The following is an 18748-nucleotide window of genomic DNA, read 5'->3' as shown; positions in this document are numbered from 1 at the left end:
GCAAAAAGAACAATATGTAAAAAGGAGTAGGGAAAGCAGGTGTTGCATGAACATCATTCCTTTTCTCTCTATCTTCCTGCTCAGTTTTGGAGGTGATTTGTGGAGATGCTGTTGATGTGTGGAGATTTATTTTGTGCCCTGCATCTTTGTAGATATTTTTTTCAATCTTAACTCCTGGGTTATAAGTAAATTTGTTTCCTCTTTGCCTGCATTTATTCCATTTTGTGATTTTTACTATTCTCTTCATTGATGTATTTGATTGTGTTTATAATCTATCTAATATTAGACCATCCTTGCAGTGGATCTAGCCTGGTTATGTGTATAATCTTTTTGATGAATTGCTTTATCTCTTTGCTAATGTTTTTTTGTGAATGTGTAATTTGGAGAAGTTCTGTGGTTTTCTGTTTTGACTACCAGATTTGATTGTTGAGGCTTTACTCATAAATCCTTCTAGTCCCTTTTTCTTTTTAGAGTTCATATAATGACTTGTTCAGCTTATTCTTTGAAATAGGCTATTTAGGTTATCTTTTTCTTTTGGGGGGGGTTGGTGTGTGGTTTGTGTTTTTGTGAATATTCATCTATTTCATTAAAACTTTTGTTTTACTTGAAAGAGTTGGCAAAGGTAGTTCCTAATAATTCATCTATTGCTTCTTCAAAAAGAAAATTATAGCTGACCTAAGGACAGTGGAAAGACAAATGGTTGATGTGAGGAGAGTATAGCCTCTTGGCAACAAAAAGTCACATAGGAAAAGTAGTATTAAAAAATATCAAAAGATTTGTATGACTGGAAAAAGAGAAGCTGGTCCTGAAATGAGAGCAAAGGATAAGTAGTTAGGGTAGCCTATATCCTCCATTTGTATTGAGCATTGTCAGGAAATCTAGATGAACATCCCCCAACATATTGAGTAATACTTCCTATGAAGGACTTATGGGAGAACATGGACAAGAGTTGCACAGGATGTAAAGTGGGTGGGATGTGTTCTCCAGGTTTGGAGGGGGTGCCTACAATGGCATATCCATCAAAGTTGTAATCTAAATATGAATTACTTGTTTCTAGAGCACTTTACTATAAATAGCTTTAACTTATATAGTACAAGGGTTCATCACACTATAAATGAGAAAACTGAGGTTTGGTGATTATATGATTTGCCATAATGTCAGAAACACCAGGTATTTGAGATGGTATTTTAAACCAGTTTGAATCTGAGGCTTAAAATCCACCTTTTCCTGCAGACTCTCTATAGTAGGTGGTAATAGTGGTAAAAAGTATATATAGGAATGGAAGGGGCAGAGTTTGAACCTGAACTTGGGAAATACAGCAAGTGGAGTAGGGTAAAATAAAAAGTACCATTAAATTGATGAGTGGTACTTATATGAGCTTAAGTTTTCTCATATGAGAATACTTTTGTTTTATGATTCTTTAGGTTCACCATGGACATGCAACTAGCCTGATTGGATTGTAGGAAAAAGTACTAATGATTGCTATTCATGATAGGAGTCATTTATAGGACATTTATAAGACTGCCTCTAAGAAACACAAAAAGAAACTGGATTTACATGTTGAGTCATGTCTAAATTTTCATGACCCCATTTGGGGTTTTTCTTGGCAAAGATACTAGAATGGTTTGCCATTCCTTTTCTAGCTCATTTTACAAATGAGAAAATCAAGGCCAACAAGATTGAAGTGACTTGCCCAAGGCCACACAGCTGCTGTATGAGGCTAGATTTGAACTCAGGTTTAACCAATTTCAGGCAAGTACTCTATCCACTACACCACCTACGTGCCCATAGTGGCTTTGCATAGGGCCTTCTTCTGTCTACTTGCCTCCATTGAAAAATACCTCCTCATCTATTTTGGCTTCATTCCCACTACTAATTCCTGTGCTATACAATTTTGCTCCTACATATCTGTTTGCCTAATGAACATTTTGAATTGAATGTGCCATAGATATGTTAGACATACCCAGACTTACTTCTCTAAATTAATATTATCTTAAACCACCATTTTTCTTTTCACCTAGGTTTAAAATGCCAGACATTCATCCTCACTCTTGCTCACTCTGCATATTAAATATTTAACAACTGTATTCATGCTACCTCTACAACATCTCTCTCTTTCCTCTTCCTTCCATTCAAAACCTATCACCAAAATAGTTAAGACCTTCATTACCTTACTCCAGCGTGGATAGTTATGGAGAGAGAAGAGGGAATGTCAAAGTCTAGATCTGTTATTTGATAATTAGTAGCTCTCTGTGAGGAAATTCGCATCTTCCATTGGATGAATAACTGCTCTCTGGTTAAAGTCTTAGAATTACCTTAGGAGGCACTAAGAGTTTCCCCCACTTGCTCCAGGGTCACATATCTAATAATGCCTGAGCAGCTGATTTTGATCCAAGGTGCTTCAGTGAAATCTTCTTTACTCCAGGTTAGGCCCCTCTATTGACTACACTGTGCTGTTTTTCCCCATTTTTAGCTTTTTTTTTTCTCCCACGGAAATCTGAGTGTTAAAATGTGTTTATGATATAAATGAAAATTCTTACATAAAATTATCTTAAGTATCAGATTTGTATTTCCTATAGTATAACTATCAAATACAAATACATTTTGAACTCTAAAGGCTAAATTATAATTTTTTTCATATGAGAAAAAAAAGGTTTCAATGTCATCTTTCCATTGTAAGCTGATTTTTGTTGGGGTTTTTTTGTTTCATAATTTAGAGGATATTTTCCTATCTTTTATTATGCCTGAAGGGAATGGGGTTAACCCTGCCAATAACATCTATTTTTTTTTTCTGGTAGAGATTAGAATCAAAGAGCTTTTCCTGATTATTCAGAACAGAGGGAATAAACCTTACTACACACACACATACACACAGAAATTGTAGTAGGAAAGAATCTGGATAACTATTCAAATGCTATTGCAAAAAGATGGTAACATAGGGCCTACTTCTTGCCTTTTAATAGCACAAAGTTGCGTGTGCTTCCAAAAATCTTTACAAGAACAAAATAAATTATAAAATATTTTCACTCTTAAAAACAACAAAAGTTAAAGAATAAAAACAGGTGGAAATTCTGAGATAGTGGGCTTTGATGGAGAGAAGAGTGGTTTTGTTTGTGAAGCTTATTAAAAATCAAATGGGTACAGCTAGTTAACTCAGTGGATTGAGAGCCAGGTCTAGAGATGGAAGGTCCAACGTTCAAAATAGGCACTTTGGGGAAAAGTAATTTAGTATCTTAAGAATTTTCTTGGTAGTACTTTTATGCTTCTAATCTTTAGAATTCAGGATGTACAAAAAGCATGATATAGGAGTCACTTCATCTGACTGAGTCACTGATGAGCATTTGATGTTAGAAAGCTATTTTCAGAAGTTGCAGATTACTGTACAGATTAGGAAAAATGAATTGATACTCTTATCTCCCACCCATTTTAACTCTGTAATATCTGTTACTCAGTCAAGTATAACTGCTATATAATGGGATATTACAGATAACTCCTTTGTATGGGATAGTCCCTTTTTTTGGTGAAACACTTGTTTATTGACAATTACACAAGACAATAAGAAAGTATCTAACAACTCAGTTCTTTCAAAATTTAACATTATTTTTTATTTTATTTTATATTTTATTTTATATTTCATTCAAAGTATTTTTTTTTAAGTCAACAAAAATCAGACTTCTTTCCTTTCCATCCTGACCCCTTTCACCCTCCCTGGAATCAGAACAAAAGAAAACCAATATCTTTGTTATAAATATGTATAATCAAACAAAACAAATTTCTGCTCAGGACATGTTCAAAAATATGTCTCATTCTACATTCTGAGTCCTTCACTTCTCTATCCAGAGGAAAGGGTAACAAGTTTCAGCATTAGTTCTCTGTAACTGTGGTCAGTTATTACAATGATCAGAGTTGCTAATTCTTTCATAGTTGTATGTCTTTGCCTTGTTATTGTAACTGTATAAATTGTTCTTCTGGTTCTCTGTTTACTTCATTCTTGTTGTAAAAGTCTCTCTGTAAAAATTTCTCTAAAACCTTCCCCTTTTTCATTTCTAGCAACACAAATATTCCATCACATTTATATATTATATTATATTATAACTTGTTTATCCATGCCCCAATTTTTAAGCATCCTCCCAGGTTCCCATTTTTTTGCTATTGCAAAAAAAAAAAATAAGGTATATGTATTTTCATACCTCTCCTTTGCTTTTTTTCTTAGAACTAATCTCTCCCTTTAGTGAATGTCGGGCCAGCTCCATTCCATTTCTTTATTGGGTAAATGTAATTCTTTACCCAACTCTGGGGGTAGGGCAGTGTTTTCTTCCCTGTCCAGGTTAGAGGAGAATGCAGTTCAAGTGTTAGCTGCTCCCTCTACCTTCTCAGAGTTTCTTCACATCTCTCTCTGGTCTTTTTGTCAGGAATGCTTGCAGATTCTCTAATTAAAGGTTCCGTTTTTTTCCCACTAGGATTATGCTCAGTTTTGCTGTATAAGTTATATTCTTGGCTATATGTCTATATCATTTGCCTTCTGGAAAATTGTTTTCCAAGCTTTTCACATTTTCAGAGAGGTGGTTGTTAAAATATGCATAGACAGTGACTCCTTGTTGCTTGAATTTCTTTTTTTATGGATACTCATGGTGTTTGTTCCTTTGACCTAGAAGCTCTAGATTCTGACAGTAATGTTCTTAAGACTTCTCATTCAAATGCAGTGACCCAGGACAATTCTGAGGGACTTATTAGAAAGAATACTATCCACATTCAGAGGAAAATCTGTGGGAGTAGAAACACATAATAAAAACAACTGCTTGATTACATGTGTCAATGGAGATATGATTGGGGTTATAAATCCTAAATGATCACCCTAGTGCAAATATCAATAATATGGAAATAGATCTTGAGCAAAGACACATGTAAAACCCAGTGGAATTGTATGTCAGATATGAAAGGGAGTTGGGGGAAGGGGAGGGAAAGGACATGATTTTTGCAGTCCTGGAAAAATGCTCCAAATTGATCTATTAAATAAAATAAAGAGTTTTCATTGAGATCTCATGAAATGTCATGTTTGGGTTCTTTTTTTTTTTTTATCATAGTGTTAAGGTAGTCCATGAATTAATTTTTTTCTTTGATCTGTTTTCTAGGTCTTGTGTTTATATATATAAGATACCTTAGATTTTATTTTTTCAGGCTTTTGACATTGTTTTAATAGTTCTTGTCACCTTCCCAAATTGTCACCTTCCCGAATTGTCACCTTCTGAAGTCACTGGCTTCTGTTTGATCCATTCTAATTTTCTGAGGCAGATAGTAGAATAGGATAGGGACAGTGGAAAGAACACTGAACCTGAAGTCAGGAAGATTCACCTTCTTGAATTAAAAGCTGGCCCGACATTCACTAGATCTGTGACTTTCAACTTAACTCTGTTTGCCTCAATTCATCATCTGTAAAATTAACTGGAGAAGGAAATGCAAACTACTCCAGTATCTTTGCTAAGAAAACTCCAAAACGGGATCACAAAGACTTGGGCATGACTGAAATCAATGAACAACAATAATAATTTTTAGGGAATTTGTTAATTGAGCACAAGATTCTATAGTTCTTGTTAAAAGTTTTTCATTCCCTTCATAACTTTTTCTTCTATGCTTGTCATTTATTTTCTAATTTTTTCATGTTATGCTCTCATTTAATTGATTAAAAACATTTTAAATGGTGCTATTTTTATTTTTAAAATATTTTTTTTTTAATTCTTCATCTCTTCTAGGAATTATCATTGAACTTGTACCCCAAATTTGTGTGGTTTTATTGTTGTTTTAAGCTTTGCTTGGAGATGTTTTCGAGTATTTCTCTTCTTCTGGATTTGTATCTTAAGTATCCCCATCACTGTAATAGTTCATTGTCATTCTTCTAGCCTGCTTCCTGACCTTGGACTTGATTAGGTCCAAACTCTGTGCACTTCTATGATCTTGCTACTACTTTCTTGGGGTATTATGTATTATGTTATTCTAGACACTCAAGGACAGTTTTTGCCACAGCCCTGTAAACTGTCAGGGTTCCATAAGTGTTCTGAACTAGGGCAAAGTTCAGTTGCTGCCCCCTTGTTCTGAGCTCTGCCAAGTTCCTGACCTGTGTTGTGACTGAATGATAGCTGACTTCTACTAGGTTCAACTTCTGTCAGGCATCCATCTGGGAAGCTGTGCTTGTTCAGTGACAACAATGCAAGCTTCCCTTTGGCCTGGGATTCCTGCTCAGGTTATTTCTCTGCAGGCTATAGTTTGGGCTGAAAGACAGAACTGAAACTCCATTCTGCTTCTGGAATAAAATTCCAGAATAAAATTATCCTTTTAGATACAATATTCTAAACAATTTTGTGGGGAGAAAAAGATAATAGATATTTCATGTTTTATATTAACATTATAGGCCTTGTAAGGTCAGTAAAAGTAATAACCATGACATATATTTTTACTTTCTCCTAAAATCAGGAAGAAAATGCAAAAATAATTGTTTTCTCCCATTACTACTATAGGAGGTTTTGCTTGTAATTGTGAGATTCTTCTCATTGCATCATCAGGCAGGCAGGCAGCTCAATATTAAAGAGTGTTTGTTACCCTAAAGTTCTTTCTCATATTTAAAATATAAAATAACCTCACTCTTTGGCTTCTTAGTATCTTATAGTTTCTCAGCAGACTTCTTTTTTTTTAATGTTGAGTTCATAAAAATTTTGAAAAATAAGAATGACAAGGTAATAAATCTACCAATATTTCTTGTTTCAGGGAAATCAAAGAAAAAATTTAGAATCCACGGTGTCTCAAATTGAGAAGGAGAAAATGTTGCTTCAGCACAGAGTTAATGAGTACCAAAGAAAAATAGAACAGGAGAATGAGAAGAGAAGAAATATTGAAAATGAGGGTAAGTTGCAGTTTTGGAATACACTGTGACTAAAAATCCATGTCATGAGACTTTTTTTGGTGAAAATGTTCATTATGGTAATAAGGTAATAAGAACCTTAAAGTAATTCAAAAGATATCCAATATCATTTAAGTTTATGTAGAATTCTTCTTTTTAAACAAGGAGTGCTTTAGCACATTATAAGCACTTAGCAAATGCTTATTGGTTACCAAAAGTGGTTCTAATTTAAAATTTTTGAGACAACTAAGAATTTATGAGGATTATTATAGATGGTTAAAAGTTTAAAGGTGATAAAATGTATGCTGGTAGCAGCATAATTAGGAATCACTTTTTAGGCTTATTCTGTGAAATCAAGATCCTTTGGCCTAAGGACATGAAATAAGAGGAATAACGTGAATGAATTTCTTGCCTCATATTATTTCCCACTTTTAAAAAGAGTTAATCATTATATTTCTGAGAAATTTTAAAATATAATCTTCATTTTTTCTAGTTTCTACATTAAAAGATCAATTGGATGACTTGAAGAAAATTAGTCAGAATTCTCAGCTTACAAATGAGAAAATGGCACAGTTACAGAAGCAAGTAAGGCGTCTTTTTTTATAGATCAATTTTTAATTTTAGTAATGTAGTTTTATAATTCTGTAGTTTTGATCATACTTTACCCTAAATACCCTTTTGTCTCTCTTTAATAGCTAGAAGACGCCAATGACTTACTGAGGACGGAATCAGACACAGCAGTAAGATTAAGGAAGAGCCACACAGAATTGAGTAAATCAGTAAGTCAGTTAGAGTCCCTGAACAGAGAATTGCAGGAGCGAAACAGAATTTTAGAAACAACCAAATCACAAGTGGACCAGGATTATTACCAGCTACAGGCTGCATTAGAAGCTGAACGAAGAGACCGAAGTCATGGATCTGAGATGATTGGAGATCTCCAAGGTAAATAAAGTATTCAATAAAAGTATGGATCCAAGCACTTAAGTGAAATCAGAAATTAGAATAGTTCCTATTTCTTTTAGAGTAATGATTGCTTGCACTTGGCTTAAATTTCTTAAATAAGGAGAGTCTTTGATCTTTTTTTAGCTTAGAGTAATTCCTTTTACCAGTAACTCCTTTTACCAGTGCAGATTGTAATTCTTATAAGATAAATTTTAAAGAGATATACCTGAAGCACAATGAGTAATGTATTCCTGGGGTCACAGCTAGTGAATGTAAAGCATTTCAATCTAGGTTTTTCTGACTCCAAGCCCAGTTCTCAAGTTGCTGCTATAATGCTACCAGCCCTTATTAAAATATCTTTAACTTTTTTATTTCACTTTATCTGATCAGAGTAAGCAAAACACTGAAGGTAGACAAATGGTAAAACATCTAGCTTTGCAGATGAGGAAACTGTAGAAATCATCTGATTTCTTTAGAATTTCATAAAACGTACTAAATGAGATTATTATGTAAAGGGGGAAAAGGGTTGTTTAAAAGGGTTGGAGTGGATTATTTAAGAATGTGGTCGTCAGGAATTTATATTAATTCCAAAGAGACTTATTTACAAAATGTGGAAAGAGTGAAGTAAGAAAAATTAGAGAGAGGATAGGGTAAGATATCTAGCCTAAGCAGCAAGTAATTTACTTCTGGCCCCTAGCCCAATCCAGGCAGGAAGAGTTGGTTCTTAGTTGGCCTGGGCAAAGCCAAGGACCTAGACAGAAACTCTCTCAAGAGGTTAGTCTCTCCTGAGGCTAGTTGCTTCAGAAAATATCCAGGAAAGGAATCAACTCTCATCAGGAACAGGGTCTCAGGTCCAGTCAACAGATTTCTCCTTTAGCCTCCACTCCAAAGAATGAAGAAGTATCTCTCACAGGAAGTGACTGCTCCTTTTAAAGGTGTTTCTTTTGTGTCACTTCCTGTGTCTTCCTCCACTTTTCACGTGGACAAATCATAGTCTAAAACCTTGCTTAGGACTGCCCAGGAGACAGTCAATTCTTATTTGTCATCCACTATTGCACATCACAGACCTCCCACTTAATGATTAAGTGGGATGTTTACACTTTCAGTGATTAGTTTTAAAAAATGGGCAGATCTTCCCACTCAACTTTAGGGTGTTCTAAAAATAGGCAGTGGTTACAATTTTAATCTTCACAATCAGGGGAGAGTTAATTTTAATCTTCAGAATTAGGAACTGTAGTATATCATCAAGGATTGTTACCCACTCAGAGAATAAAAGTTTTATGTCCTATATTTACAGGAATAAGAACCTGGATGTTGAAGTATAGCCATTTTACACAAGACTTAATATTTGTAAGAGGTTGTGCTAAAGATATTAATGAATTTCTAGGTGAGTCTAGAAGGATGGAGGTGTAATAAAGCCTAGAAGTACAGTTTAGGAATAGAAGTGAAACACCATCTGCCTTAGACTTATGACTATTTCTCTATTCTTTTAAGTCAATTGCAACATGACAGAATTGACATATATGGCAACATTGAAACAAAACACAGGGGAAAAGAAATGTTTGAACCTTAGGTCTGATAAAGAAGCATAGTAAATAGGATTTGAAAGTTGTTTGGTACTAAACTGTGGTTCCATGGTAGGATTAACATTCTCTGTAGACGGTATTATTATTTATTAGCTAGTGAAAGCAGGCTGAAGAAATAAACTACCTTTTAATTTTAAAAAAGTCTAAATTTTAAAAGAGATGATGCTTCATACCTTTAAATTTTTACAATAATCATCTGGTGCTTACATTTTGTGTTCCCTGGAAACCAATGAGAAGTGTTAACTATGCTTCAAAGCAAGGGGTTTCTTCACCATCTATTTGATACACTGGAGACTGGGTTTGTTTGTTATTTTATTTAGATAACAAAGAGTTCTAGTGGGTATTTCTTGATTTTTATAATGAATCAGTCCCTTTAGATATGATCTCTCTCTTATGGACTGTATTGTTTGGTCTGTATTAAGCAGTAGTGTGGTACAAAGAGAACTACTTTCAAAATCAGTAAAACCTGAATGCTAGACCCAGTTCTAACACTCAACTAGTAATAAAGAGCTTAACCCTTTCAGAGTATCACTTTTTTTCCCTATAAAATGAAAAACTATCTACTTGCAGAGAGATTTAAGAAAATTACTTTATAAACCATAATATAAACCATAACAATATGAACATATGTTATAGGTAAATGTGGTAGGAAGCATTTCAGAATTATTAAATTAGAGACACAAATTAAACTCTTGGTGTCAACTACAGAAAATAAAACAAGTCATTCATGACATTAATATTTATTTTCCCAGAAGTTTCCTAGAAGACTTTATTATATAGGCCTTAATAGTTACTTATGGGATATCCTTAAGATAGGTGACTATAGCATTCTTTTATCATTTTATTTCTGGTTTATAACTTTTAAAATAGTAGTTTCAATAATAACTTCATTTTGAAATTCATCACAAGATTCTCTAATTAAAAAAACTGCTTATTGATTGACTATATATCCCTCTTAAGTATATCCAAAGTCATTTCATGAAAAGGGGTACATCTATTATTTTTACTACAAAAATGTGAAATCTAGAAAGAAAAAAGACAAATACTTGTTAGGGGATAGAAAAAGGAAGTGACAGTAATATAGCTCTCCATCTTCTCCCCTCTTTGTGCCAGATGTCCTCCATTCCTACAATGTACATTCTACACACCTGCCTCTTCCTCCTCCCAAATTATCTTGTATCCCTTTTGTATATGTGCTCATTCATATAAATGTTGTCATTCCCTACTAGATTGTAAATTCCTCAGAGGCAAGAACTGCTACTTTTCTTTGTGTCCCCAGGGTCTTACATAATGTCTGACATATTGTAGATGCTTAATAGTTACTTGCTAATTGATTAATTTATATAAAGCACTTCATTCCATAAAGCCTTTTAAAAATGTGACTTTATTTTGTGGGATTTGCACCTATAACCTGTTAGTATGCTCAGACTAGTAGATTCAGAAAAACAATGAGAGAAATCTGTTTGTTTGAATAGATATGCCATAATATGACTGATGTCTTCATAGGTTAACTTGTCTAAAACAAGGGGAAATTTGGCAGTTTTCAAAGTAATTCCTGGCACTGTTTATGGTACTAGAAACAAAGTGAATGCTCAAAAATGATCAAACAAATTGTAGTGTATGAATGAACAGACAAGATAGGAAAACTAAAAAAGGAATTCAGAGAAACATGGAAAGACTGAAAACTGATGAAGAACCAAGGAAACAGTATATGGAGGGCTTACAATCCTAAATAAAAAGAACAATGCAATAAAGTAAAATTCTGTATAACTATGAGGACCAATTTTGATCAGAGAAAAGATGAGGGAGTGATTTGCTTTCTTTTGATTGTAGAGGTGAGGAATTATGGGTATAGAATGATGCATGTACTGTCAGATGTGATTGCTATGTTGATTGGCCACATATTGTTTTCTTAAGGAAAGGCTAACTGGGAGTAGAGGCATGGTAGGAGCTGGAATGACTTTATATAAAAATGAAAGTCATATGACTGCAGATTGAGACCTGGAGAGAAACAGTCATACACTCTATCCAGCCTCACCTTCAAATCCCTCCAACCCCCATTTTATAGATGAGGAAAGTGATGCCATAGAGCAGTAAGTTAACCTGCCCATGGCTTTATGGTAACAAGGTGCAGTGTAGGGATTTGAACTTAGGTCCTGAGGCCTCTTAACCCTCTTTCAAGTTCAGAAAAAGATGATGAGGGCAGGAATTTAGCAATGAAATGCTTTATTCTTCTGAAGTGCTTTTATAGTTTGTTCACAACTGGATATCTTTCATCTCTTCCTGTATGCTACCGAGAGCTGATCCAGAAAATATCCAGACGTGTTACAGTAGAGAATATGAAAATAATAATGGTATGATAATATTGGGCTATTTATTTAGGTAGGATTCCTTCTGTATCATATTGTTAATCTTCTTAGATAAGAAACCTAATAGAAATCAGGTGCCTGGGTAATTAAAGGCACATTCTAATTAGCCAAGTTTCTAAGAAAATAAGAGTTGTCATTGTCACCATTGCCTATTTAAGGTAAGTTCAAATTATGTTGCTGAACTATTTTTATTCCTTATGTTTAACATATCTAGCTAAAAAAATGGAATTTCATTACATTGATATATTGACAATTATAATCTTTTCAAAGGAGGAAAACCTGCTTCTTTTTAAAATAGTATGAAAGGAAAATGTTTTTACTAAGGTTCATTCTGATAGTGATTAAAAGTAATTCCTTGGATTTATCACATGTATTAAATATCAATTTATTGAGAATAAAAATTAAAGATTAGTATTTTCTATTAAAATAAAATTTAAAAACCTGGTTAGTTTTTTTGTGTCAAACCTCATTTACATGTTTTCTTCCACATCACATGATATTGTGATATACTGTTGTAGTAATTTTGGTTGTTTTTTTGTTTGTTTTATGTTCATAGCACCTGCATTTGTCTGCATGAATTCACATAATAAATTTAACCCGATTAGGAATATTTTCTACTTTAAATTAATCTGGATGAGATACAAATGAAACTGAATTTATGCTATCAAGGGTATTGATGGTTTGTCCCTTTTTTTTTTGTTAGCTCGAATTACATCTTTGCAGGAAGAAGTGAAATACCTCAAACATAACCTTGAAAGAGTGGAGGGGGAAAGAAAAGAGGCTCAGGACATGCTTAATCATTCAGAAAAGGTATGGAAGAAAGTATCCCAACTGTTTTTTGAAATGTTATTAGTAGGTTAAGGATATATTTTTGATATTGCTATTTTAAGAAAATAGCTTCCTAAAATGTAAATATTTAAATATGAAAAAGGGAAGAATTAAATAATGTATTCTTTATTTTAAATGTATAATATTTTTGCATCTTTTGGAGATATTTAATTGTCAGGCTTTTAAAACTTGAGTGGAAAGGAGGAAAAGTGCTTCAAGTAATGAATTATATGTGAAGAGATGTCTGTGTATGAGAGAGGCAAGGAGAGGAGCAGAAATAAAAATGCATAGTAATTAAAAATATTTAGTATTTCCTTATCTTTCACATTTCATATTTTTTATTGTTTCCTGGTTAACCAGCAAAAAGAATAACTTGCTACTGCATAGCTATCTCAGTGTAATGGTGTTATCCCTGTGACATTTCTTCCCCCTTCTCCTCACCCCTACCAGGATTGTGGATTCATTAGAACCTCAAGTTTGAGTCTGCCAAATTGTAGAAGCAAGAAGGAAGAGAAGATGTAGCTAGAGTCAGAGGCACTGGAAATTAGGATTAGGTTAGACTGAGACCAGATATATCTCAATAGATATAAATTATTTGCCTGTCCTAAGAAGAATAGCAAGTCTTCCATTGATAGTACTTCTCTTCTGCCAACACATACTAAACTATGATCCATAAATAAGGAACCAACAAATTAGAAATAAAGAACTGTAATGTTAATTTTTTCCAACTGTGAATCTCTTTGATATTCTATAAGCTTTTCGAAGGAACATTTCTATATCCCTAGATGACTTTTTCAAGGGGGTGGGGTGGGGGAGTGTTTACTCAGGGGAAAACATTTGTTTAAATTTTTGTCATTGATATTATTAGAGAATTGGGAACTGTTTTTAGGAAGGAAAAATATGCTATCAGAATTACGGTAATTTTTATAACTACATAGCTCTTATTCCTATGTTGCAGGAAAAGAATAATTTGGAAATAGATTTAAACTATAAGCTAAAATCATTACAACAAAGGTTAGAACAAGAAGTAAATGAGCATAAGGTAACTAAAGCCCGTTTAACAGATAAGCATCAGTCTATTGAAGAGGCAAAATCAGTTGCAATGTATGGTAAGTATTATTTTTTATATTTCCCTATAAAATTAGTAGAAAGCCAATAGTTTTAAATAATGTTTGTTAGCTTTGTATTTTGACAAATCATACTCTGAACACATATCAATAGTTTAATACTCAAAAGAAAATTCAACACTTTTAAAACTTATTTATTTTTAGTGTTTTGTTTTTCAATTACATATTCCTTGCCTATCTCCTATCCAGCCATACCTTCTAACAAAGAAAAAAAGAGAAAAAAATCAGTTCATCAAATTAACTAATACATTAATTGATTCTGACAGTTAATGAAAAAATTCCAAACCTGTGCTCTTCCAAAAAAGGAAGGAACATACTTTCCTGTGGGGCCCAAACTGGTGCATTATACCTTTTTCACTTGGCCTTGAAGAGAAGGAGGTGTTTATTGTTTGAAGAATGATTTGTGTATATTCACCTCCAGAAAAATAATTAATAAATAGAAATAAGCAAGACATAGTTTTCTATATACATATATCTTTTTGTTATATGATGCCTTTTCTAGTGTGAGGAGGGAGGGAAGATGGTAGACATCTGGGAATTTAAAGTTAACAATTAAAAGTGAATGTTAAGAACTAATTTTGTCATTTTGTAGAAATGGAAAAGAAACTGAAGGAAGAGAGAGCAGCACGAGAGAAAGCTGAAAATAGAGTTGTTCACATTGAAAAGCAATGTTCCATGCTAGATGTCGACTTGAAACAGTCACAGCAGAAACTGGAGCATTTGGCTGAACACAAAGAAAGGATAGAGGATGAAGTAAGGTTAAAAGGGACACCCTTGTCTTTGTGTTCTTAATGAGAAAGAGAAACAGCTGTATTGATAGTGTGTATTAAGAAGACAGCTTGACATTAATCTTTGTTTATAAATGATGAAAGAATGAATGAATGAATGAAAGAATGAATGAAAGAATGAAAGAAAGAAAAAGGATTTACTAAGTATTTGCTATGTTTCAAGGACTGTTCTAAGTGCTGCGACAACAAACATAAGGACAGTCCATATTGATTCTAAGGTGGAAGGTAGGGGTTAAAAAAAAAAAGCAGCAGTAGCACCTACTTCCCAGCTGATTTCACACTTCACATGTCTAAAGCAGAATTCTTTATTTTCCTTTGTACTTCCCTCTCCCCACAAGGAAGCCTTATTCTTAAACTTCCCTCTTACTGTTGAGGGCATTATCTTCCTTCTGTTCACCCAGTGTCATCCTCCATTTCTCACCCTAACTTATTCATTCATTCATTCACCAAATCCTGTATATTCTTTTTTAATAACAGCATCTGATATACATCTCTTTTTTTCTCCACTCACAGAGCTACCATCCTAGTTTAAGTTCTCATCACCTATCACCCAGTCTGTTAACTGGAAATAACTTTCTACAGTAATTATATTCTCTGCTTCCAACTCTTACCCTATTTCAATCCCATTTATTAGAAAATGAATCCTCAGGTCTTGCACAGGCATGTTTTCAGGATATGACCATTCACATATTTTCAATTCATATGATCACTGTTCTTAAAGAAAATTGACATGGACATGACTGATACTCTTAGAAGAAATCTAGAACACATTACTAAAAATTATCAGATCTTAAGAAAGGAACTGAAGACTAGAATGATAGTTTCCTCACTGCTGCTTCTCAAAATAAAGGATTTCAAAAGAGGAAGGCTAGTTTAGAAAATGGTTTTCTGAGAATGGGATTCAGATTTTTAACTTTTAAAAAAGTGTGAAAGGACTCTTGTTTGGGTATAGAATATCTCTAACAAAGGATAATAAAACTATATTTGCCTAGAATCTTAAATCTCATCAAAACAGTGTTAAAATAAAAGGAAGGGGGAAAACTGCTCATATATATCCACAAGCCTAGATGCTGTAATAGAGTAAGAATAATAATTAAAATACCTAAAAATATGTAAGAGAAAAGTTTATAAGTAAAACCAACAATAAATTCATGACTTATGATATCTATGTTTGAAAGACATAAGCATATTGAACTGCTGACTCTGAGGAAGAAAGTTTAACTTGATTCTTTGAGTGATGAAAGACCCATAATTGAAATAAGAGGTCTCAAAGGACATACTTTATTTAAAAGGAGTTGAATAATGAAAAGACTAGGTGTGAATAAATTTAGGAACAAAACAGAGACAAGTTTAGAGAACACCTTAATATAAAGTATTTGGCTCAAAATAAATGGAGGCAAAACCAGAAACAGTATTTTCATTGACTTATACTACAGACAACTGAACAGAAAGAGAAAATATATGTATTCAGAAAAGAAATCATAAGACTGGCTTATACACAGTGATGACTCTTAATATATGGACAACTGGATCTTTCTGCCAAAAGCAGAACAGATAATTTCCTTCCTTAAGTGATAAGAATAGTGAGTTAATTTTCACCCCTTAAAAGGTATAAGAAGAAATTAGATGAACTTTTCTTTTGTACCTGACTTCTCATCCACAAAGAAAAACTAGGTGAGTATATGGGACAGGGGAAGTGGCCAGTGTATCTTCGAATTTGGGATAGAAGAGAGGAAAACTGAGAAAAATTTGACAAGACACTAGCTTTGGAGAAAGTAGGTTTCAGATGGTTCATAGAGAGGGACATTTAGGATGTCCTGGATTGAAACTCTCAAGAGACAATCCTTCTTGAAGTAACTGGCGAGGAAAGCTAAAGATAATATAAAAGGTCAGGCCCCAAAAGGATTTATAGGGAATTGAAACCCAAGGTGAATAGGAAGATAAAGAGTAACTAGCCTCCCTTTGTGTCAGATGTGTTTCTCACAAATTTAAAAACTTACTACATATATTGATACATGATTTGGAAACTTAGTTATTCAAAATGAGAGGACTTTGAATTCTATTGGAAAAATAGTTTTTGCTCTAACAGGCTTGTAGGTCTCCTTAAATATCTGTAATTTTGTAAACATTATTTTCTTTGATCAACACATCTGTCAACTTTAGACTTAAACTGTCTAAAAATGTTCCTAGACCATTTATTTGATCACTTTGATATGTGAGAACACATCACTTGGAATATCCTTGCCCCAGGCTAATCTGCTATGAGACAGACTTGGTGTTTTTCTACATAGATAGCAGAGCTTATATAGAGTAAATAAGGTTGTGCAACTTTTGCTGTTGGTAAACAAAGGATTATGTTGTTTTCATGACTCCATTAAGGTATAGAATGAGTTAAAAGAGAAGGTTCAAGATTTTGCTACCCATCTTCCCATTAGAAAACTTCTTTGACTACATCCTCTGCTTTTCCCATTAATGATTCATTTAGCTTGATATTACAATTTTGTTCCATGGTGAGATTGGGTGGTGCTTTGACTTCAAGTTGAAAAGGAGCTTTTTGCTCTATACTACATCAGGAAAGCCCTTTGCCCCCTCTAACTTGGGGGTGCATCTAGACTTGCAAAACAAAGTGGTATAGTAGTTACTGGACTTGATCTTAGGAAGACCGGTGTTCAAATTCTGCCTCCAAAACTTGTGCGAATATGGGTGGTGATTTTTATCCCTTTGAACCTCAGTTTTTTCTTGTAAAAACATCTGTAAAATGGGAATAAAAAATACCTATAGTACCTGCATCACAGAGTTATGAAACTTAAGTGAGATCATCTATATGAAGCTTTTTTTTTAAACCCTTACCTTCTGTCTTTATTGGCTCCAAGGCAGAAGAGTGGTCAGGGCTAGGCAATGGGGGTCAAGTGACTTGCCCAGGGTCACACAGCTGGGAAGTATCTGAGGCCAGATTTGAACCCAGGACCTCCTGTCTCTAGGCCTGACTCTCAATCCACTGAGCCACCCAGCTGCCCCCTATATGAAGCATTTTGATAGTACTGTTTTTATTTTTAATAACAAGCCCAGGTTCCATTCCATTGTGCTAAGAGAACTATTAAGTGAAGCACAAATGTGAACTTCCCCAAAGGGCCAGGCACAGGGACAAGAGACTCATTATAAAAATAAAATGTTTACTGAAATATATAAGGATAAATAAAGGATTTCTAATACTAAGGGATTGTAAATCCACCCAAATAAACTCCCAGGTTTTGCTCCTCTTCAAACTCCAGTTCTTTTCTCCAGCCAGCCACTTTACTTCTTATCTCTAAACTAATAAAACGTCCTTACAAGACTCAAAACTGTAAACTTGATTTCATTTCCTATCAGAATTCTAGAATATATTCCCAAACACATAGAGGTTGCAGAAGTTGAATTTTTTTAATGTGTTTATTACTCCAAATCCAATGTTCTTTCTATTAATAGCTAGATTTAAAAGTTAATCTGGATCATTGAAAATTATTTTTAATTGGGTCATTTAAGAGTTCTTAAGGAAGTTGCTTAGTGCAAGTTAGGGAACCATAATGGACATTAAATATTATTAAATGTTCTTTCAGGTAAACACTAGGCCAATTGCAGAAATATTTATGTTCCATAACTTTTTCATTCATAGGTTAAGAATTTAACACTGCAGCTGGAGCAAGAATCAAATAAGCGGTTACTGATACAGAATGAATTAAAAACTCAGGCTTTTGAGAAGGACAATCTGAAAGGATTAGAAAAGCAAATGAAACAAGAGATCAACATGTTGTTGGAAGCAAAGAGATCATTGGAATTTGAACTAGCTCAACTCACAAAGTAAGTCTTGATAAAATGAACCTTTAAAGTAAAATTTCCATTTCTCATATATCTATACTTGAGATCTTTTGTTTGCTTATATTGGATACCGGATACTTTAGTGTATGTAGAGATCATCACCACTGAAATCAAAGATTAAGTTCTATATGTTGTATCACCTGTTACTGTTATTAGTCCAAATACTTATTTAAAGCAGCAATAAAATAGCCAATTCCATCACTGGTTAGATTACTTTTCACCTTAAAAGCTTGTCAATTCACAAGGTGATATGCCAAGTATTTTTCTCCTGCAAGTAATATTTGTTCAAAATTTTCATTATAAACTTACTGTCAACAAAAAATTCAGATAGTCAAAATAAGAAGTAAAACTTTATATCCAA

The 18748-nt window shown here is 33.7% G+C and overlaps 1 protein-coding gene across 3 annotated transcripts in view; it reads left to right on the top strand.

Annotated features, from left to right (window-relative positions):
- ROCK1 (Rho associated coiled-coil containing protein kinase 1) overlaps positions 1-18748 on the top strand; it is a 133836-nt gene that overhangs the window by 87239 nt on the left and 27849 nt on the right. For all 3 annotated transcript variants that reach the window (XR_008917682.1, XM_056823779.1, XM_056823780.1), the window contains exons 14-20: positions 6760-6895; positions 7386-7477; positions 7588-7834; positions 12493-12599; positions 13576-13726; positions 14337-14497; positions 18185-18369. Coding sequence is in view for 2 of the 3 variants with exons in the window: in XM_056823779.1 (XP_056679757.1) it covers positions 6760-6895; positions 7386-7477; positions 7588-7834; positions 12493-12599; positions 13576-13726; positions 14337-14497; positions 18185-18369 (1079 nt within the window). In the remaining variant the exon portion in view is untranslated. The remainder of the gene's footprint in view (positions 1-6759; positions 6896-7385; positions 7478-7587; positions 7835-12492; positions 12600-13575; positions 13727-14336; positions 14498-18184; positions 18370-18748) is intronic.

The sequence above is a fragment of the Monodelphis domestica genome, chromosome 3, assembly GCF_027887165.1.
Source record: "Monodelphis domestica isolate mMonDom1 chromosome 3, mMonDom1.pri, whole genome shotgun sequence".
NCBI lineage: Eukaryota > Metazoa > Chordata > Mammalia > Didelphimorphia > Didelphidae > Monodelphis > Monodelphis domestica.
Note: the sequence above shows the minus strand (reverse complement) of the source record. Positions and strands in the feature narration are given on the sequence as shown.